Raw genomic sequence first — 22,764 nt, 5'->3', positions numbered from 1 at the left:
AGCCACGCGTAAATATTAAGGGTATTATGAGAAAGTCACACAAAATCAGTTTAGATATGTTGTAGGTTGAGTAAATGAGTTAAATATATAAATGAGCCTCCCATTTGACCTATTTTTATAATTTTCCTTAATAATAATTCAAGCAATCTTGATTGGTATTTCATGAGTTATTATTATTATTATTTAATTAGTTAGTTGGGTGAGAGTTAAATTGAAATATTGCGAGTTTAATGTGAAAAAAGATAGAAAAATTAGACGTTAGCATCCAAGTGTTTTGGTAATTAAAATAGCAGATCCGAAGAGCAAGGCATAGTCGCTGCGCGCGCTTTAATTGAAAGTGTACACGTGCACTATGCCTTCCATTCTCATCAAAGGAAAAACGTAGAAATCGCGATACGTGCCCCCATCTCTTCACTCTTTTTCACTCAGTCATCATGTGACTCCATCTCCATCCCCATTATCATATCTCCATCACTTCTTCCCATTCCTCCCTGCATCTTCTTTCAAGAACCACCGCTTATTCTCTCTTCATTTTGTATTTTTCTACAAATATCTCTCCCTCTTCCTTCCTGTTTGCTTTTCTATTTTGTCATTTTTCTCATCCAAAAAAAGCACCTCTGCTTGGATACTTCCTTCGCCATTAATTTGCCCAAGGTAATCATCTTTTTTCTGTTCCCTTCCTTTCTTTTTTCCTTGTACTCTCCTAGATTCCATTTCAATTTTTAACTTTCCATTAGCCTAAGGATATCTTTTCTATTGAAGGAAATATTGGAGCTGGACCCATGGCAGCTAAGGTAGAATCAAATGGTTCTACTATCAATGCATCTTCTGTTTCTTCCAAGATTCCGGCTGCTGCACATCCATTAGCTGATGAACCATCGCAGATTGCCTCCAATATCAATTACCATGCTCAATACACTCCTCATTTCTCCCCTTTCAAGTTTCAGCCAGAGCAAGCTTACTATGCTACTGCAGAGAGTGTTCGAGATCGCCTTATTCAAGTACTCAAGTTTTTAACCCTTAATTTATTCAACAATATTTCTCCTTCGTTTTCGTCTCTTTTTTTTCCGTCAAATTGTGATGTTTCGATTTCTGCAGCAATGGAATGAGACCTATCTTCATTATCATAAAACTGATCCAAAGCAGACATACTACTTGTCAATGGAATATCTTCAAGGGCGAGCTTTGACAAATTCAGTAGGGAATTTGGATATTCAAGGTGCATATGCTACTGCTCTAAATAATTTGGGACATCAACTTGAGGAAATAGTTGAGCAGGTAATCCATTTATGCCATTTTTGTGTGTAAATAATGTAGGTTTGTTCAAGAGTATTAGTTCATGCTTATGAAACTACATTACCTGTACTCTTCTGGGCATATTTAAAATGAGTTTTGTTTTTGTTATTCTGTATATTAGCATTTGGCCACCGATCAATAACCAGTGATCATTCTGATTTCATAGTGTCAAATAAAACGAAGCCACTTAATGTCAGACTAATGGACAGTAACCATTTTTTAAAGAACTTTAGTGGCTTATGTTATTTGATAATGATTCAGGTTTCTTGAATATTGATCATACTAAATCGTGATGTATGTATGATTCCACTAACTATTGTTAAGAATTTTTGTTTGTAGGAGAAGGATGCAGCACTTGGAAATGGTGGTCTAGGAAGACTCGCTTCATGCTTTCTAGACTCTATGGCCACATTGAATTTGCCTGCATGGGGATATGGACTGAGGTATAGATATGGGCTGTTCAAGCAGCTGATCACCAAGGAGGGCCAAGAAGAAATTGCCGAGGACTGGCTTGAGGTCTGATCTTGATTTCAAATGCTCTTTGCATTCATATGACCATTTTGACATTCTATTTTTACTGGACTTATGCAGAAGTTCAGTCCGTGGGAAGTTGTTAGGCACGATGTTGTATTCCCCGTCAGATTTTTTGGTCAGGTGCAGGTTAATCCTGATGGATCGTAAGTGTTAAGATAATATAATCTTTAGCACAATGTAGGCCCTATGATCTATAGTCTTCTTACAATATGCAATTGATCTGAAATGATTCTCTCTCATATATACAGCCGAAAATGGATTGGTGGGGAGGTTATGCAAGCCCTAGCTTATGATGTGCCAATTCCAGGATACAAAACCAAGAATACTATTAGTCTTCGTTTATGGGAAGCAAGAGCTTCTTCTGACGACTTTAATTTATTCAAATTTAATGATGGACAGTATGAATCTTCTGCACAGCTTCATTCTCGAGCACAACAGGTTAGTTTTCTCTAAAATATTAGAGAAGATCCTATAGACAGCATGTATCCTATGTTACTATTAAGGAGTTCTTTTCCCCCCTCTCTTTTGAGAGTTTATTGTCCCTTATCATAAAAAATAGCTTATACTAGTGAAGGATGCACCAATGTTGAAAGCGTTAGATTTGACATAAGTGAATTTGTGCAAATTATGAATCTGTAGATCTGTGCTGTTCTTTATCCTGGGGATGCCACAGAAGATGGAAAGCTTTTGCGGCTGAAACAGCAATTCTTCCTTTGTTCTGCATCACTTCAGGTGGGGAAACTTGAGTATAACCTTCACTCTTTTTGTAAATTCATCCGTATATGTATATGGTCGCTTTGACTCTCTTGATACCTCGTGCAAAAGATAATAAACTGTCGATATGTTTTTGCATAGCATTGTGTCTGGAAATGCACAATGCTGTTCATTTGAGGAGTGCACGTTTTTTTCCCGAGTTTTCCATTCACCTAAAATAAATTAATGAATCAATTAATTAATAAGCAAAGGGATTCCCGTGCACCCTTGCTCCCCCAAGAAGATATTCTGGCTTCACCACTGCTTGCGAGGCAGGATCATGGAGGGTAAGAATTTCAAGGGAAATATGAATGCACTTATCATGAGTAAATTCAGTTGCTACTGTTTTGGGTGAGTGTCCTTGATTTTAGGATGCTACCACTATGAGGTAGTATATCTATTGCTTCACAGTATTGTGTCCGAATATAGAATAGTTAACTTGCCCTGCTGTAAACTTTCCACCATAATTTTTGGATCTATTGCAGGATATAATTGTTAGATTTAAGGAGAGAAGAACTGAGAAGGGTTCATGGAAATGGTCTGAATTCCCAAGCAAGGTTGCTGTGCAATTGAATGATACTCATCCCACTCTCTCAATTCCAGAGCTCATGAGATTACTAATGGATGTGGAAGGTCTTGGTTGGGATGAAGCTTGGGATGTGACATCAAGGTACTAAATCTCACAATTTCAGGATAAATTTTCCAACACTCCTCTTTCTGTGGATTTCTTTAACATGTTTTTCAATGTATAACAGTATTGGGTCTAATCACTAGTTTATAATATGACCAGGACAATTGCTTATACTAATCACACTGTCCTTCCTGAAGCACTGGAGAAGTGGTCTCAAACCGTGATGTGGAAGCTTCTTCCACGCCATATGGAGATCATAGAAGAGATAGACAGGAGGGTATATGAGCTAACCATGTTGCATTCCTCCCCATATATTTGGATTGGGATATTGCATAGATCTAAAAGTGTGAAATTTGCAGTTTGTTGCAATGATAACCAGCAGTCGAACTGATCTTCAGAGTAAGATTCCCAGCATCCGCATCTTGGATAATGATCCCAAAAAGCCAGTTGTTCGGATGGCAAATTTATGTGTAGTTTCTTCACATACGGTAGGGCTCTTCTTCTTTTTGTGGACTTCATAAGGTTGTTGCTCATGTGGAATAGATGCCACTTTGATTCTAACTTTATGTGCAGGGATCTTTTTGTTAAAACTCAAAATCATTGGTAGTTGACCCTTTTTTCCAAATTTCATCCAATTGTCAAAAGTCGTAAATTAAATGTTGAAGTCCTACCTATAGGTTGTATTTCTATCCTTAGGCCTCTTACTATCTCCTAATTTTTTTGAAGGCAGTCTGTCATTTGAACTGAAATTGCCTTTGTCATGAAGCCTATTTCCCAGGCCTTACCTTCTGTTTATTATTAAGGATCTTGTCTGTACTCTGCAATTTGTTGAAAATTAGAACTTCAACAGTTGATCTGAAAGTTAATATTTTAGTGACATGTATTGGTTGATTCTTTGCAGGTGAATGGTGTTGCCCAATTACATAGTGATATTCTAAAGGCAGAGTTATTTGCAGACTATGTCTCTATATGGCCAAAAAAGTTTCAAAACAAAACCAATGGCATCACACCTCGCCGCTGGCTGCGATTTTGCAGTCCTGAGCTGAGTAACATCATTACCAAATGGCTGAAAACGGACAAGTGGATTACCAACCTTGACCTCCTTGCAGGTCTTCGAGAAGTAAGTACTGAAGTGTGCTCATGCACACATGTATACATGAGAACTCTATACAGAAGTGGTTTCAATTATTTATCACCCTACTAATGCCCTCTTGAATAGTTTGCCGACAATCCAGACCTTCAAACTGAATGGGAATCTGCTAAAATGGCCAATAAGCAGCGTTTGGCACAGTACATACTGCGAGTGACAGGTGAAAGCATTGATCCGAAGAGTCTATTTGACATACAAGTGAAGCGAATCCACGAATATAAAAGACAGCTATTGAACATTTTGGGTGCGGTTTATAGGTACAAGAAACTGAAGGTACAAGATACAGCAATCTCTTTTACATTTTTTCTTCGGTGAATGATGGTTTGGATTCCAATCAATCAGCATATGGGCCAATATAAGCATATTCATATTTTGATACAGTTAGAGAAATATTGTTGTGATAGTTCACCACTTCACCTGCATTTTTTTGTTGCTTGCTGACCTATTTTCAGCTGTCATACTAATTTTAAAATTTTATACCTGAACTGGGATAATAAGATAAGATAAATTCTTGTACTGTAATTTTCCAAGTATTAAGCCATTGTTATATGTTGTGGGTCCTTAAAGATGGATAAAGAATCTAGATCTTGGTAAAGTACTAATAGATCTAAATGCTTGATTTCTGTTACTTAATGTTTGTGATTTTTTTTCGTTGTTTCTTTTGTAATGTGATGTTCCATGACTTTATTGGCTACAATTCCACTTCCTTTTTTGTTGGACCTTGTCAGGCAATGAGTGCTGAAGAACGGAAGAGTACAACCCCACGAACTATTATGATAGGAGGCAAAGCGTTTGCCACATACACAAATGCCAAAAGAATAGTGAAGTTAGTGTATGATGTTGGTGCTGTTGTTAACACTGATCCTGAAGTCAACAGTTATTTAAAGGTAATTAGATTAAATTTTATATTTGGTCAATACTCAAAGATGTATCATGCTTAGAAGAATAGAAACTTGATTGGCTCATTTATCGAACAAGCCCTAGACAAGATTAAAGAAATTTGTTAAGCCAAGCTTTTGTATGTTAATCTGGAAATAAGAACTTCCATGAAAGACAAAAATTTGCCTGAAATGTGGAGTCTTAAAAATGTTCATTCATGTCTGTTGCAACGAATCTCAAGTAAGCTATGAATGAATATCTTACAAATGGAAGTAGAACCAGAATCAAGGAGCTTCACACTATCTTAAAGGAATTGAGGCCTAGGAAGCACCGACACGGGTACTCGTACATGTATATATATCTATATATCACAAACAACATTCATTACTCATTATAAACCATAATCCATAGTAAGTCATTAATTCATCAAAAAGAAACATTTAATACTTCAAACTATTTAAACTACCAAAAAAGGAACGGATGCTATATTCTTTTCATTAGATTTTGATTTCTTTTCGTTATTAGGATTTTATTTTTGCATATATCAACCCCTCTTTTTTGTAAAATTATTAACAAATACTGGATATTCTACTTAATTGATAACTTGTGGAAAAATCCTTGATCGGAGCACTTCCCTGTGAGGCGCCGTTGGGATCGGCCGGGGACACTCCGATGCCAAAGTCAGTAATATTTCTGAGAATAAATTGTAAGCACAAAAGTAGAGAATCATTAAGTGTACCTCAATAGCTTGGGAGGCAAGCTATTTATAGTCATGTAGTTGTAACTCTCGGTAACTAGAAAGTCTCCATTAATGCCTCATTAATGGCGGTTACTGATCTTATTCAAGTATGACCGTTAGCTCATTAATGGGTTATTAGTTGCCTTTATTGGGAATCGGCCTAGTCGTTCCTTGGGCGTATCGATGTTTGACGGCGGGTCTCCCAAGGCGTTTGACCGTCTGTGGCGTATTGAGGAATCTGTAGATCCGCCACCTATGAGTCTTGCTTTATACGCCATCTGGAGATTCGTCGGTGGATCTTTATCCATAAGAGTATTGATGGCGGATCCTTCATTCTTTGTCTAATTATCCTTTTTCCCCATGTATGATATTTGGATATTATGGAGATGTAGATGAACAGTCATGTCATTACTCATCTTTAATTGCTATCAATTCTCCATTAATCCCAGCATTTATCCTTGAAACCCTCAGAGTTGGAGTATTCGAACAGCCAAGTCTTTATTCCCCTTTAATGGCTATTAATTGCCATTTAATTGTATTTATTCCCATTCGTGGATGGTAATAAAGGCGCCTTTTGGTATTCTTAGATCTGTCAAGGTGTATGTACGCTCTCCTTGAGAACAATGGCGGGTCTCGTCATGGTCCACGTGGCGTGGCATAATGCTAAAGACTCCTTCCTTTTCCTCATTATTTGCATATTCACCCTGCATTAATCCTGCATTAATTAACATTAATTCCACATTAATCATGCATAAATATCTCTAGAAGGAATAATGGTTTGCCATTATTTCTATTAATTTTCTCTTATTCCTTATTCAAGAATAATTTGGGTTGTTATCAGAAGCCCCCCCTAAAGGTATAAAAAGCTCTTTAGGGCTGTCTAGATGGTGTTTTATTTTTCTATCTTGGAGGAAAGTGGACCCGCCCTAGATGGGATCATATATGGATATGATGCACTTTTAGGGGTTTTTTCTTCTTCGTGGATAGGTGGTCAACTGTATCCATTGTTAACCTCTAGGGGCTTCTTGAGAGTTATATTTCCTTTAGAAAGGAATAACCCGCCCTTTATGGGACCATTTGTTCCTACCGCATAGGATTATGATTCGCTTTAGGGACTTCTTTTCTTCAGTTCTGCCATATTGAGGAGAATGACCCGCCCTCAGGGATCATTAATTAACTTAGAATCCGTAGTGTCCCAGAAGTGTCCCCGAAGTGTCTCCGTTAAAAAAGAAAAGGAAAATAGGGGACACTTATTTTAGAGTGTCGGGTGTGTGTCCCCTGAGTGTCCGGAGTGTCTTACACTTGTACGTTAACCTCCTAGAAGTTCGCTGCTTTCTAGATTGAGGCCCATTATCTTTTAACGATTGGTAATATGTTATACAAGCAATGCAACGATGTAGACCAATGAATATGAACCAGCCCCTATTTTGACTTTGAACAATTCAAATAAATAACAAAAGAGCAATTGGCATTTCCAGCCTAGCAATATGGTAATTCAGGTTTTAACATTAAATGAAATGAAGGCTCAAATTAGCGACAAATGGCATGAAAAATGTGAAAAGTGTCAAAATGGAAAGGATTTTATTCAGTTGGTAGATTCTATGTATATATATGCCATGTGACTTGTGATATTCAATCTACTGGCACGCTGGAAATTTGCATTCCTTTTGTAGTATTAGTCTCCTGTTTTGAGCATGCTTTTCCTAGACACTATGTTGCATTGAAACTCCTCTTCAGTAGCGTTTCCACATTTCATGTCCATTTCATTTCGGAAACGGGAATTCTAGAAACCAGTACGACATGTTAAATATTGAAAATAGGAAACGTGTTTCTGGTTTAGGAAACTGTTTCTGCCGGCTAACACAATCTAATTCTAAATCTGACTATGATTCTAGCTAATTGAAACTTCCTCTTTACTTAGAACTTCTTAATTGATGATAATTTCTGTTCCACAATTTCCCATTATTTCTATTTTCTGTTCACTATTATAATCATTTGTAGAGTATAAATACCAATTTTTATATTATATTTTTAATGTTTACACGTTTCCCCATGTTTCTGTTTCCTATGTTTTATAGAAATAATGTTTCCCGGTGTCCGTTTCCGTGCAACATAGCTAGACACCGCCATTTACCTTTTTTTCCTCTTGGCTTGAGAACTTTCCTTGTTCAAAATATGGCACTTGAAGAAGGAACTTTCTTTTCTATGTCTCTCTCTCTCTCTCTCACACACACACACTCTCTCTCTCTCTCTCCTTTGGATTGCCTTTGATATCAAAAGGCATCCAAGTTGAGAGTTTGGAGAAGATATATTGCAGATATGCACTAGTATGCATGCACTCATTCTATTTTTGTGCCATTTCCGGGCTTGTTCACTCATAGATTTATAACTTTCCAGGTAATATTTGTTCCAAATTACAATGTATCTGTGGCAGAGATGCTGATTCCTGGAAGTGAGCTATCACAGCATATAAGTACCGCAGGCATGGAGGCAAGTGGCACAAGCAACATGAAATTTGCACTTAATGGTTGTCTTATAATAGGAACACTAGATGGGGCTAATGTCGAAATCAGGGAGGAAATAGGAGAGGATAACTTCTTTCTCTTTGGTGCTACAGCAGATGAAGTCCCTAGACTACGCAAGGAAAGAGAGGATGGACTGGTAAGCAATTTACAGTTCTTGACTTTCAAAAGCAGTGTAGACTCACAGCAGTGTGTTGATGACAATTAATTCTGTTTATACAAGTAGCCTGGTCATGAATTATGGGACCTGGTTCAAAAATGGTTCTTCAAAAAACAATGTCGAACTATAGTTTTACCAAAATCAGTCTCTTCTTAATTTCATTCGTTTCCATATGGTAAGATGCAACCAGCTATCATTGTCTAATGTTACCCCTTGGTGATTACACAGTTTAAACCGGATCCACGGTTTGAAGAGGCCAAGCAGTTTATAAGAAGTGGGGCCTTTGGAAGCTATGATTACAACCCACTTCTTGATTCTTTAGAGGGGAACACTGGTTATGGCCGTGGGGATTACTTTCTTGTTGGGCAGGACTTCCCAGGCTACTTGGACGCTCAACAAAGAGTAGATGAAGCTTACAAGTAAGATATCGAGACTTAAGTTTTGAATTTGACATTTAGACATGTTTTGAGGTTAATATTGAACATTATGAATAATATGAAACATTGTTTTGAGGTGTAATTGAATGTAATAGTAAGTGAGGGTAGGTGAGGTGAAATTTGGCTGATTTTCTTTACACCCCAAATTGGAGGGTAGGGAGGTGACAGATTTTTATTTTCCAAAATTACCCTCTATATTTTATTTTAAAATAAGACATTGTTTGGATATAAAAGTAATTTTGTATATAACTTACCTTACCTTACACAATTACATTATTAAACCATCACTTACCTTACCTTCTATCCAAACACAACAAATTATTTCATTCACTTCATTCACTTCACTTACCTTACCCTATCTTACTTTACTTTAAAATACCCCCATCCAAACAAGGCCTAAAGAGAGAATAATCTGACAATCCATGTGATTTTAGTTTCTCCCATTAATCTTGATTATAACTTTTACAACTGTTCAACAATTGTAAGTCACAGCTGATTCACTTGACCCTGCCTGGATAAATAAGTTGTTTGCTCTATGGTGTACATATTTGGCTCGAAAATGAAGTAAGCTGGGTATTAACCAAATGTTCGGTTGCAGGGATCGCACAAGATGGCTGAGAATGTCGATATTAAGCACTGCTGGCAGTGGCAAATTTAGCAGTGACCGTACAATTGCTCAATATGCAAAGGAGATCTGGAACATAGAGGAGTGCCCAGTACCATAATTTCTGAATATCATCATAGTCAAGTATGATCGAGCTATAAGAAGATTAAGGAGAAGATCAAGGGAAGATAAACTGCAGCGGTACAATAATATACATCTCTCCGACATTAATAATTGAGATGCTATGCTATGCATCTTCATCAAGCTGTTTAATTTTTTCTGCGGAAATATTGCCTAGAGAATGGACTTTTACCTGTTATAATCTTCAACTATTTATCTAATATGCCTATCTGTGCAAGCAACTTTCATTTTTAAATTATATATACCTCTATAATGGATGTGATGCCTGATCACTTTTGAACAAGGATTAGCTGCTTCAGATGTTCAATGGCAGCATGAGGAAAAACCTGCTGTAAATTGCCAATGAATATTTGTGACCTTAAGAAAGGAAAGGCTAGAATGTGGTAAAATAATATTTTTAGTGCCTGTACTTTGTCAATTTTAACTTTTTGCTCTAATCTTTATTTTTTTATTTTTTTTTAAATATAATATTTATCCAAGAGTTGGTTTAAGTAAATAAAAAAATGTAAATTTTATTATGTGATTGTCATAAAGTCAGTTCTATCCAATGATATTATTGAAATCAATGAAAGTAATGTCTTTAATGAAAGTTAATAAAATTTAATAACCTTTGTGAAACAATCCCAAAATTGAAGTGATATCAGTGCAATTTACCTGGGTTTATATATATGTATATATAGATATAAATATAAATATATAAAATGACCTCCTTTGTTCTTAAGAAAATCAGATTTCTTCCTGTTCTTGTTTTACTACAGAAAACTTGCAGGTGAAAACACAATCTTGTATAGCATTTGGATTGCTAATCCAAATTACTAATCGGGAAGGTACAGTAGATTTTGATTTTGAGTGATTTAGAGATAAGTTTCGTCCATATTTATCTACTTATAAAACTCATTAAGGTTTGTGAGAATTTAGTTCATTTTTCGTGTTTGGTGTATGAAATGAACGTGGATCCATGATCCAAACATGTGTGAAATGTGAACATTGGATCTATATTTTTATATATTCACACCAAATATCACATATTTTAGACATTTATAGACTCACACTATATATCAGATATGAGATAACATGAGTCAAGATATGAAATGTGAATTTAAAAATTACAAATTTGATAACATCGAGATATTATCATGAGGACCAAAAGAGATATTCGCCTTTAAGTATGCCACGTAGCAAAGGAAGTCGGCTGACGAATCTCCCTGGATTAGCTCTAGGAGATCCGCTGGCGGATCTCTAAGGCGAATCTCTCCATTCACCTTGGTAACGGCTGGCCGCCGGCTCGGCCATAAAGGATCATTAAATGGATCATTAATTGTCTTACTCGCCAGGTTAAGAGTAACTTGTAACCGCCATTAAATGAGCATTAATGGAGACTTTTTAGTTACCTAGAGGTTACGAACTTCTCAACTATATATAGCCTACCATTCTAGGCTATCAAGGTACTCACACTTTCTTACCCTTTCTAAAGCTTTGTCAATACAGTTTATTCTCCATATTCTCTACTGACTTTAGCATCAGAGTTTCCCCCGTCAAACCCAACGACGCCCCCCACAGGGACGAGCTCCGATCAGAAGTTTCTCCCTTGTTATCAATTGGTGCGGTGATCGTGGAATCCTTGATCAAATAAAGGGTTTTTCGTTCACACTGAAACATCATGACCGATGGAGGACAAAATCCCTCCTTTGGGATTGAATCACCAATAATTACACCATCCAGTGCTGGTCGCACTAACACAACTGCTCCTATAACAAATATCGATGGAAATATGCCCACTGCTTCTTTCATCGATATGTGTGCTCAGGATATCGAAGCACAGTATGGGCTTGAAATTGGGAACCGCCTCCGGGCGTTCATGACTCTTCCTCCTCGTTGGAGTACGGTATCTACGTCAGCTGGCTCATCTTTACCTCCATTAAACTTTGGTCTGGGACCAGGTGCCCATAGCTCTTCATTCCTTCAAGCTCACAACATTGATTCCATGATAACTACTACGGCATCGGGTGGCGGGCGACCGGTTATCAGGGAGTTATTTCCTGGTGAGGGAAGTCGAAGGAATGATACGGTCCCTCCTGGCGGATCAGAGGTTCCAAGGTTTAATCTTGATGGACCAAATGTACCTAGGCGCCCGCGGACAAATTCGTCTCTTGGCGGATTTAAGGAGCCCATTCGTAAAAAGCATAAAAAAGGATAAAAATAAGCGAGCAAGATCCCCACGCCGTGGCAGATCACCTCCATCTACTAGTCGTAGAAGAAGCATAAGGCCAGAAAAAACATCTCATGTAGGTGGACCACCGCCACATCCATCTTCAGGAACTGTTGGACACACCTCGTCTGGAGGTCAACAAGGAGGAAATGGTCCAACTCCCCCAGGCAGAGGAAGTGGTGGAGGAGATAGTGGAGGGAGAGGAGGGGGCGGACGTGGTAATGCAGGAAGACATTCGCCATCAGATCCATCGTCTGAGTCAAGTTCTTCCTCTTCTTCTTCTCCAAGCAGATCGCCACGAAGGGGTCGCCCCAGGGAGGATCCGGAGAATTTTGATGATAGAGTGAGGGCCCTAGTACTCCAAATGAACGAAGAAAATGCTAGGCACAATCCATTCGCCAATAGGGATTCGCCTTTTGCAGCTTGGATCGAGGCAGAGGAAACCGACAGAGCTTTCAAGATTTCTAATCTTGCAATATACAGGGAGGATCCGGAGAATTTTGATGATAGAGTGAGGGCCCTAGTACTCCAAATGAACGAAGAAAATGCTAGGCACAATCCATTCGCCAATAGGGATTCGCCTTTTGCAGCTTGGATCGAGGCAGAGGAAACCGACAGAGCTTTCAAGATTCCTAATCTTGCAATATACACAGGCAAAGATAATCCGGAGGCTCATGTTCGAAAGTACCGAATTTTGGCCAGACTCAATCGAGCCACCGAGCCCGTGCTCTGCAAAATGTTTGTCACCACGTTGGGAGGTCCAGCTTATTTGTGGTTTCAATCTCTACCTCCAGGATCAATAAACAGCTTCGATCAATTAAGCAGGGAATTTTGTGCTAAATTTGCTGGTTGTATTCCTGCAGTGGTGAAATCTGGAAAGCTTTTTGAATTAAAGCAGAAGGCGAATGAACCCCTCCGAGACTATGTGGACACTTTCAACCAATTGTGTATACAAATCGTTGATGTAGATATCTCCGTAGCTGTGGAGTGTTTTGTGAGAAACACTACTTGTAAAAGTTTGCAAGAGGATCTCATTCGTAAAAAGCCCACCAGCATGGCAGAGTTAATGGAGCGTTGCAAAGACTTTATAGAGGTAGATGACATCCGCCGAGGTTCGCCATCATCGCCAAAAAAGGACAGAGGCGAATCACGTCCTCGGGACCGGGACAAGGACAAACGTCAGGATTCTTCCTCGCGAAACAAACGAAGGGATTCTCGGAACAAATCGACGTTTGTCACCTCCTTCACACCTCTCAATGCTTCTAAAAGTGAAGTTCTTATGTGGATTGAGAACAGCCAGCACAAGCGGAGCATTTCATACCCCGAGCCAAAAGGGGGGGAGTACACCAATAAAGGTAAAAATCCCAAAAATTATTGTAAGTATCACAGGAAAAATGGCCATGATACAGATGCTTGCTGGGAGTTAGCTCGAGAAATTGAACGACTCATTGAAAGAGGTAAATTGGATCGGTTCATCCAAGCGGAAGGAAAAGAAGATGATAGGTCCAAGGAGGACCCAAAGAAGAAAGGAAAGGGTACCATCAATGTCATAGCAGGCGGACCTGGTTATCAGCCAGCATTGAAAAAGGCGAAGACGACCGCCCTTGATAGGACATCATTAAACCGCCCTTTCTCATACGCAGGTCCTGAGATTCCACCCCATGCGGATGCACTGGTTGTCACCATGATGGTTGAAGGTTGGGAAATGAAGAGGGTAATGATTGATACGGGAAGTTCATGTAATGTCATTACCCGAAGAGCATTCGCCAAACTCAGGATTGATCCCGTCCAGGTGGAGCCGATGGTGGTCGACATTTTGGGAGTGACAGGTCATACCATTCAGACGAAAGGCCAAGTTACTTTGGATTGTGAGCTTACTGACAGTGATCAAGTTTGGAGAGGAGATTTGGAGTTCTCGGTCTTGGATGGACAATTAGCTTACAATATTATCCTCGGACGACATTTTATCTCCAAAGTCGCAGCTCTTATCTCTATTCGCCATTTGACACTTTACATTCCCACGGTCAAGGGAGGTGTGATGGTCAAAGGTTGTCAAAAAGTGGCCCAAGAAACATATTCGGCATCCTTAATGATTCGCCCTCAATCTAAGGAAGAAGACGAAGAGGAGCGTGTCACAATGGCCTTAGGCGAAACCGAAATGTACTTTATGGCAGAGGAGAAGCAGGTGCGGATAGCTAAGGGGCTACAAGGCAAGATCAGAGATGCAATCACCAAAGTACTTTGTGAAGCTGAAGATGTATTCGCATGGAAGGATGAAGTTCTCCCCGGAATTAGCCCGGACGTGATCACCCATAAACTCAACATCGATAAAGATGTAGTTCCTGTGGCTCAGAAGCGGAGAAACCATGGTCCGGAAAGGCAAAAGGTGATAGAGGAAAAAATCACCAAGCTCCAAAAGGCGGATGCCATTGAGGAGGTACTTTACACCCAGTGGTTGGCGAACGTCATGCTAGTCAAGAAAGCTGGCGGATAACTATCCGTATGTGCATTGACTTTACAGATCTCAATAAAGCTTGCCCCAAGGATAACTATCCTTTGCCATGCATAGACATGCTTGTAGATGGAACTGCCGGTCACGCAATGTATTCCTTTACCGACGTGAAGTCAAACTATCATCAAATCCCCATGGAGCCCTCAGATAGAATCAAGACCTCGTTCGTGACGCATCAAGCTACTTATTGTTTTAAAGTCATGCCCTTCGGGCTTAAGAACGCAGGTGCTACCTATCAGAGGATGATGAATAAGATATTTGCGGACAATAAGAGCGGTAATTATTCTGTCTATGTAGATGATATGATCATTAAAAGCACAACTGTAGAAAGGCATGCAGAGGATATAAAGGAGGTATTGGGCGTACTTTGGCACCACAACATCAAGTTGAATCCAGAGAAATGCACTTTCGGGGCAACATATGGGAAGTTTTTAGGATTCATGATCAGCGAAAAAGGAGTTAGCCCAAATCCTGACAAGGTCAAAGCAGTCCTAGAAATGCAAGCGCCCCAGAATATCAGAGAAGTACAACGCCTCAACGGGCGTATCATAGCCTTGGGCAGGTTTATCTCTTGCTCAGCTCATAGATGTCAGCCTTTTTTCGAAGTCATCAAGAAACAAAAAGCATTCGAGTGGAATGAGGATTGTCAAAATGCCTTCGAAGGAATCAAGCGGTTCCTCACAGAGCCACCCATGATGAGCCGACCTTTGAAAGGGGAGGATCTATACATGTACGTATCGGTCACGGATAAAGCCGTATGCACGGTCATGATACGAGAAGAAGATGGCCAACAATTCCCAATTTATTACGTGAGCAAAGTTTTGAAAGACGCTGAAACCAGATATTCAAAGCTGGATAAAATGGCACTGGCTGTTGTAACCGCGGCAATTCGCCTTAGGCCATATTTTCAGGCGCATACTGTAATAGTTCGAACCAATATACCAATGAGAAAGGTATTGCAGAAGCCGGACACTTCAGGAAGGTTGATGGAATGGGCGATTCGCCTGGGCGAATTTGATGTAAGATATGAAAGCAGATCATCTTTGAAAAGTCAGGTCCTGGCGGACTTCGTGAATGAATTCACTGACGAAGGGATATCTCATCCCAAGCCTCCGTTAGAAGAATGGTCGATGTACACTGATGGAGCTTCCTCGGCGGATGGAGCAGGTGTGGGAGTTATGATCAAAGGTCCCCACTACATAAGATTGCGATACGCAGCAAAATTAAATTTCCATGCCACTAATAACGCTGCTGAGTACGAAGCTCTGATACTGGGATTACGTCTACTTCAAGAAATCACCCCAGAGCGGATCGTGATATATAGTGATTCAAAACTAATGGTCAACCAAGTAATCAAGAATTACGAGGTGAAAGACGAGGTTCTGGCCAAATATGTAGCAGAAGTCAAAAAGTTGCTGGATCACCTTGAAGTTAAAGAAACTAAGTGGGAATTGATTCACATACCAAGGGAATCCAATACAGAGGTTGATCAATTGGCCAAAATGGCTTCTTGTGAGGAAAAGTGGGCGGACCCGGATTGTCCCTTTGAAGTAAAAATGGCTCCAGCATTTGCCTCTGAAGAAGTGTCCCTACTCACAACGGTGGAGGATGATTGGAGGTCAGTCATCCGCCAATATCTTCTAAATGGAACATTACCCGAAGACAAGGAAGAGGCACGGAGGATAGTTAGGAGATCAGCCTATTTCTCCTTGATCAATGATGGTCTTTACAGAAAATCCTTTAGTCATCCTTGGCTAAAATGCATTCTACCAGAAGAAGGGCAGCAGATCCTCAAGGAGCTACACGAGGGATCTTGTGGGTCGCATGAAGCATCCGCCACGATCTTGAAGAAATCCAGGTTAACAGGTTTCTACTGGCCCACAGCTGAATTAGATGCCCAGAGTTTGGTAGAATCTTGTCACAATTGTCAGATTCACGCAAATGAGTCACATACTATCAAACATATCCAAAAGCCAATCATTGAGGGACGTCCATTCGCCCTCTGGGGAATAGACATCGTTGGCCCATTTCCCCCAACTCGCCGGCAAAAGAGGTACGTAATAGTGGCAGTAGACCATTTCACCAAATGGGTAGAAGCCGAGGCTGTTTCCTCTATTACAGCAGAACAGATGGTGGAGTTTGTCAAGGACAACATCGTGGGAAGATATGGCATTCCACATACCATCATCACTGACAACGGAACACAGTTTAACTGTGGCAAATTCAAGGCTTTCTGTGAGGGGTTGGGCATCCTGAACAGATTCGCCTCCGTTTATTATCCTCAGTCCAATGGAATGACCGAAGTTACCAATCGGACGATTGTTAAGGGGATAAAGAAGAGGTTGGGAGAGCATGACAAGAGGTGGGCGGATCAGCTTACAAGTGTTTTATGGGCTTATCGTACCACCCCAAGAACAGCTACTGGGGAAACACCATTCGCCCTTTCTCATGGAGTGGAGGCCGTGATCCCAGTTGAAATACAAGTCCCCAGTGATCGGGTGGCCTTTTATTGTGAAGAGGACAACAACAAACGACTAAGGGAGCGTTTGGATCAGGTTGAGGATCGCAGGAACCAATCCTATGTACGCATGGCAGCATACAAACAGCGGATCGCGGCTTACCATGATAAAAATGCCAAGCTTGTAGATCTAAAGATAGGAGATCTTGTGCTTCGCAAAACTGACAAAGTCCAATCTCGAGAAGGCAAGGGCAAGTTGGGGCACAACTGGACAGGTCCATACCAGATAGTAGACAAGGTTGGACCGGCCACATTCAAAATACAAGATATGGAGGGCAATACACTGCCACGCACGTGGAATCTCCAAAACCTCCGCAAATACTTTGTTAAAAAATGAAGTATGTCCATGGTCTTGAGTACTCTTTTTCCTTTAACAAGCTTTTTCCCATGTGGTTTTTCTTGTTAAAGGTTTTAACGAGGCTCATTTATAAAGACCTATTCGATGTAATAAGGTGTTTCTCCCATTAATAAACATTGTTGGTTTTATTATCTATGTTCTTTTTATAGTTTACTGCTGCAATATCAATATTCCAGTCTTAAAAAGAAGGGGGGCATCCAACGCTCTCCACATTCACAGTAGATCCGCCACTTGGCGGATCCTGATCACCGATAGAGTTAAAACGATCCTTGGACGCAAGGTCTTTACACTCTCTTATCCCTCCCAGAGAAGGATTCACAAGTCCTGCGGGCGGATCATTTCACCTCAAAGATAGGTAGCAAATTGAACCCCTGGGCAGCTTTACTTCCTCCAAGAAGGAATAGAACAACTTCAAACCTTCGCAAAGGTTCATACCATGGAGTATGGCTGGCCACCTACTCCAAACATAAATCCTAAACATGCTTATATTTAAAGTACTTCTTTGCGCAAATGTAAGAGTAAAATAAATAGATAGCAGCGTAAAGGATTAACCAAATTGTACTTAGAAGGTTTTTACAAAAAGATCTCTAGCAAAAGCTAAATAATAATAGGGGCATCCTCTTTTGTGCTTCCTTCGCCTATGATGCTTGCTTGAGGATCCTTCTTCTCCACAGTCACAGATCCGCCATCAGGAGATACCTCCTTATCCTTCAAAGAAGCAGGACCCGGTGGAAGGACAGAATCAAGAATTGGTTCTGTACCTGCCTTGGGCGGCATCTCTTCGGAATCATCCGCCACAACTATGGTGGAAGGTTTGGTTTCCTGCATGGGTCCCTTCATCCATCTCCATACATAATTGCGGAGGTATTCCCTGACATCTGGCATTTTATTGAACCTCGCCACGTCTTCTGGTTCGGGGACGGTGAATTGGGGATCTGTGAAGTCAACTTCAGGATGGGCCAGGGAGAAGTACGCCATAAGCATCTCGCCATAATAAAACGCCTGTACACCCGCCGTGTATTCAGCTTCTCCGAGAGCATCCTCATGGCTTTTGGCATCAGAAGCCATCGTTGCCTTTAAACTTTTAATCTCCTCATCCCGAAGAACTAAAGCAGCTGTGGCGGAAGCTAGATCCGCGTTTGCAGATGCAATGATGGAATTGGCATTCGCTATCTCTTTTTCTAACTTTTCAATAGTTGCCCTGTCCGCCATGTTCTGAAGAAGCCCATTTTCCAAAGTACGCAGACGGGCATACAACTATAAAAGACAAAACGATTTAGTCCAAGGGCGAAAAAGAAGTGAAGGAATTACCATTATCTACATTCTTTTTGAACTCACCGAAAGAAGCTCCGATTTCCCCTTGTGGACGTGAATTGGTCCGGGGATTTGGTTATAGTTCCTTTGTACCTCTCCCACCTGACCCAAGGCCTCATCCAGATCATTCAGAAGGGATTCATTCTCAAAAGAACCTTGGGCCCCCAATTTGGCGGACCAGTACCCTCCAATATCGGGCTTCGCCATCTGCACAAACAGAAAAGAGCCATACACCGCTTTAGGATCGGATGAGCAAAAAAAAAAAAGAAATCTAGAGATGGATTACCTGAACAATCTTCTCAGCAGGTTTGGCGGATCGTATCGCGTCCGCCATAATCTTAGTACTACCAATAGTGTTGGGCCGCCTCTTCTTCAGTGGCGGATCGACAGCTGTCTCTGCAGGACGTTTGCCCGTATCGGCTTGAGGATTAGCCGCTTGACTTTTCTTGCGCGCTTCATCTTCCAAAAGCTTCCTGCGCGTCTCTGCAAGAGCGTGATTGGCCTTAGATAAACCCCTGCTAAAGAAGACATCAAAATAATCAAGACTCCTGAAGTAACAGAAAGGTACCTTGATCAAACTGAGTAATTTTTGAATAAATAAATTGATCCTCTTCTCGGCAAATCAATGGAATGTCACTCATCATGAAGGCTAAGGCATCCGTATAAGTCCATGCATCCGCCTTGATCTGCTTCATGAGATTCGCCACCTCTTCATCACTGCTTGTTAAGATTCGCATGTCACCCGCCATATGTAGCGGACGAGAATTCCAAACTGAAGGGAAACCTAACGGTTCATCATCCTTTATCTTCACATAGAAGAAACTCTCATCCTAGCTATGAACGTTGGACATTTTGTCGTAAAAGGGCGAGTAGACACCAAATTTGGCAAATGTAAGATAGGATTCCGACTTCCTCTTGGAAGGTTTATGAAAGGCTCTAAAAATGCGGCCCGTATAGACAACGCCTAAATTTAAAGCGAGATAGCAATCTAGGGCCATGTCAAGCCAGCCATTAGGGTGTAGCTGACTAACGGCAATGTCAAAATATGAGAGGATATCTGCCATCATCTTGGGAAGAGGAAGGCGAAACCCTCTCTCCACATGACTACAGAACACAGTAAGGAAGCCGTTAGGCGGATTGGAGGGACGTTGATGAGAAGCAGCGAGTTGGGTCTCGTAATTTTTGATCCACGGAAAGTGATCCGCCAGATTCGCCAGATCCACGGCACTCATACGAGATGGAGTGGACTCCGCTCGAGGATTCTTTTTCCTAACAGGGAAAGAAGAAGTGGCCATAGAACCCAGAAGCTGGTTACGAGCACCGGCCGGAACGGCACCGGAAACAGAAGAAAAGAAAAAGGGATTTCTGGTGGAACGAGTCTGGTAATGGTTACGCGCCGAGTTGTTGAACTCAGCTAAACCGGAATTAATCGCACCTATAGAAGATTGGGAGTTTTCCGATGATGAAGTGGTCCAACTAAAATCTACTTCAATCTTAGGAGGAGATGTCGAGTTAAAAAGTTCAGAAGTCGACCCAGAAGATGAGGATGAACTTCTAAACATTCAAGATAAAAGGAAAATGCACTTACATGGAAATGTAGAAGCTTGAGTAGGATCTCTGAAAAATTTCTGGAAAAAAAAGCTTCGAGGACAGAAAGAGATGAAGAAATGAGGAAGAAAGAGAAATTAAAAGAAGAAAAAGGTTTTTGAACTTTTCTAGGACAGTGTGCCACCACACGTGTCGGCCATCAAAAGGCGTTGAGCAGAGTGCACATTAATGAGGGAACATATGACGGCACGCAGAAGTTCGAAAGCCCTAAAGGACTTTTAAGGTATTTTAGGGGGGGCTTCTGATAACATCGAGATATTATCATGAGGACCAAAAGAGATATTCGCCTTTAAGTATGCCACGTAGCAAAGGAAGTCGGCTGGCGAATCTCCCTGGATTAGCTCTAGGAGATCCGCTGGCGGAGCTCTAAGGCGAATCTCTCCATTCACCTTGGTAACGGCTGGCCGCCGGCTCGGCCATAAAGGATCATTAAATGGATCATTAATTGTCTTACCCGCCAGGTTAAGAGTAACTTGTAACCGCCATTAAATGAGCATTAATGGAGACTTTCTAGTTACCTAGAGGTTACGAACTTCTCAACTATATATAGCCTACCATTCTAGGCTATCAAGGTACTCACACTTTCTTACCCTCTCTAAAGCTTTGTCAATACAGTTTATTCTCCATATTCTCTACTGACTTTAGCATCGGAGTTTCCCCCGTCGAACCCAACGACGCCCCCCACAGGGACGAGCTCCGATCAGAAGTTTCTCCCTTGTTATCAAAATTGAATTCTTTGTACCAATATAATTAGGCTGATGGTTACCAACTGACAAATACCGGTTCGAACCGATATTTGTGTAATTTTAACAACCGAACCGTAGCAAATAACTAAAATAATCGAATTTGATCAAACGGAAAATTTTCGAATCGGTCCAGTCAGCAACCAAATAACTAAAATTTTCATATTTCTAATTTAAACGTGTTATAAATTATCAAATTTGAACTTTTTTGATTTGGAATAGTCTACTAAGTCAACCTTTACATTAGGTAAGAAAAGAATTAGCTAAGAGAAAAGAAAGTGTCCTTAGAACAGTAACACTGTATCCTTAGAACGATCTTAGATGGATAGTTTGCGTTAGAACGGATATGAGACCTAAAAGCTCCTATTTCTCGACCAGCTGCTATTTGGCTTAGGCTGGTTACGAGATTACAAGAAAAGGGCTAAGAAAAGGTTTCGAAAGCAATTCTTTAGCAAGAAAGGGGTAAGATTCGGCCAAGGACAAGCAAGCGAAATTGGGAATTTCAAAACCAATTAACCAAACACCTAACTTGTGCATTATAGATTACAAAAATTAATTTAACAATGTTTAAAACCAAAATTTTAAAAGCTAACCAAATGCAAAATGATAACCAGTAACTAACTATAAATTACAATCCACACAAAGGCCCTGTTTGGGAATTAGCTGTTAGCTGATTACATTAGCTGATTTTATTAGCTGTTTGTGTAGACCTGTTTGGTAAAAATTAGCTGATTGATAATAGCGGTTTGTGCAAAAAGACGAATAATGATATTAATTTTGGCGCAGGAGAAGAGGGAGTCTATCTATTAGGGTTAAAGAAGTCCATTAATTTTAATATTGCAAAACGCTAATTGAAAAAGCTCTTAAAATGAGCTTTTTCTTTTTTTTTTTTTAAGTAAAAATGAGCTTTTTCTAAATTAGTGTTTTCATCCCAAAACTCTCTCCCAAAACTCTCTCCACCAAACACTCCAATTAGCGGTTTCAGTGGTCAAACCTTTAAAGTTGGTCAAAACCGCTCTTTTTATCCCAAAACGCTCTTTACCAAACAGGGTCAAACTGATGTCAGTTTGATTCAATCATAATAATCAGATTCAGAATTAACAAAAAAAAAAAAATGTCTAAGTCCAACAATAGCCACTGAACTGAAGTGATTAATTACCACATGTTGATTCTGATTACCATTTACAAAATCCAAACAATTGTACCACCTACTGTCCACATGCACCTATATCTCAAAATAAAATCCCAAACTACATGCTTTCAAAATTCACCCTTAATTACGCTATGTAAGAAAACATTTTCGTTACAAAAAAAAAATATTTCCAGCTTTTCTAATTAGAACTAGTCCTACTTAACTTAGACCTGTAAATTTGAAGGAAGCAAAACAACTATATTAATACAACAATTAAACTTTCAGCAAAGCAATGAAATACATAAAACTTAGAATCAAATACAAAAAAAAGCATATGGTATTATACACAGAAAAAATGAAACAACAATAAAATATTATAATTATAAAACAAATAAACAGATACAATAGAAAATATTGAAAAAAAAATTAAAAGTTCAAATATTTTAAAGTCTGAGTTACACACATACCGATATTAGCCTTTATTGCAAATTCTAAAAAATAAAAAAAGCAAAAACTTTTCTATT

The 22,764-nt window shown here is 39.9% G+C and overlaps 1 protein-coding gene across 1 annotated transcript; it reads left to right on the top strand.

The window, feature by feature from the left end:
- Positions 1 to 368: 368 nt before the first annotated feature.
- LOC136232498 (alpha-glucan phosphorylase, H isozyme) lies at positions 369 to 10,084 on the top strand. The gene is made up of 16 exons (XM_066021689.1): positions 369 to 654; positions 763 to 1,001; positions 1,099 to 1,278; positions 1,636 to 1,812; positions 1,888 to 1,973; positions 2,079 to 2,268; positions 2,470 to 2,562; positions 3,069 to 3,253; positions 3,374 to 3,491; positions 3,574 to 3,702; positions 4,116 to 4,334; positions 4,434 to 4,637; positions 5,093 to 5,251; positions 8,380 to 8,643; positions 8,893 to 9,083; positions 9,700 to 10,084. The coding sequence occupies exons 2-16, from the start codon at positions 783 to 785 to the stop codon at positions 9,824 to 9,826; spliced, it is 2,541 nt and encodes an 846-aa protein (XP_065877761.1). The 5' UTR covers positions 369 to 654; positions 763 to 782; the 3' UTR covers positions 9,827 to 10,084.
- The last annotated feature ends 12,680 nt before the right edge of the window (positions 10,085 to 22,764 follow it).

This window comes from Euphorbia lathyris, chromosome 6 (assembly GCF_963576675.1).
Source record: "Euphorbia lathyris chromosome 6, ddEupLath1.1, whole genome shotgun sequence".
Classification (NCBI taxonomy): Eukaryota; Viridiplantae; Streptophyta; class Magnoliopsida; order Malpighiales; family Euphorbiaceae; genus Euphorbia; species Euphorbia lathyris.
Note: the sequence above shows the minus strand (reverse complement) of the source record. Positions and strands in the feature narration are given on the sequence as shown.

Excerpts from the sequence above, each read along its gene's own strand:
- LOC136232498 (XM_066021689.1), top strand. The coding sequence starts at position 783 with ATGGCAGCTAAGGTAGAATCAAATGGTTCTACTATCAATGCATCTTCT. Across the intron at positions 3,254-3,373 it reads GCTTGGGATGTGACATCAAG|GACAATTGCTTATACTAATC; the intron begins GTACTAAATCTC and ends TAATATGACCAG. Across the intron at positions 4,335-4,433 it reads TCCTTGCAGGTCTTCGAGAA|TTTGCCGACAATCCAGACCT; the intron begins GTAAGTACTGAA and ends CCTCTTGAATAG.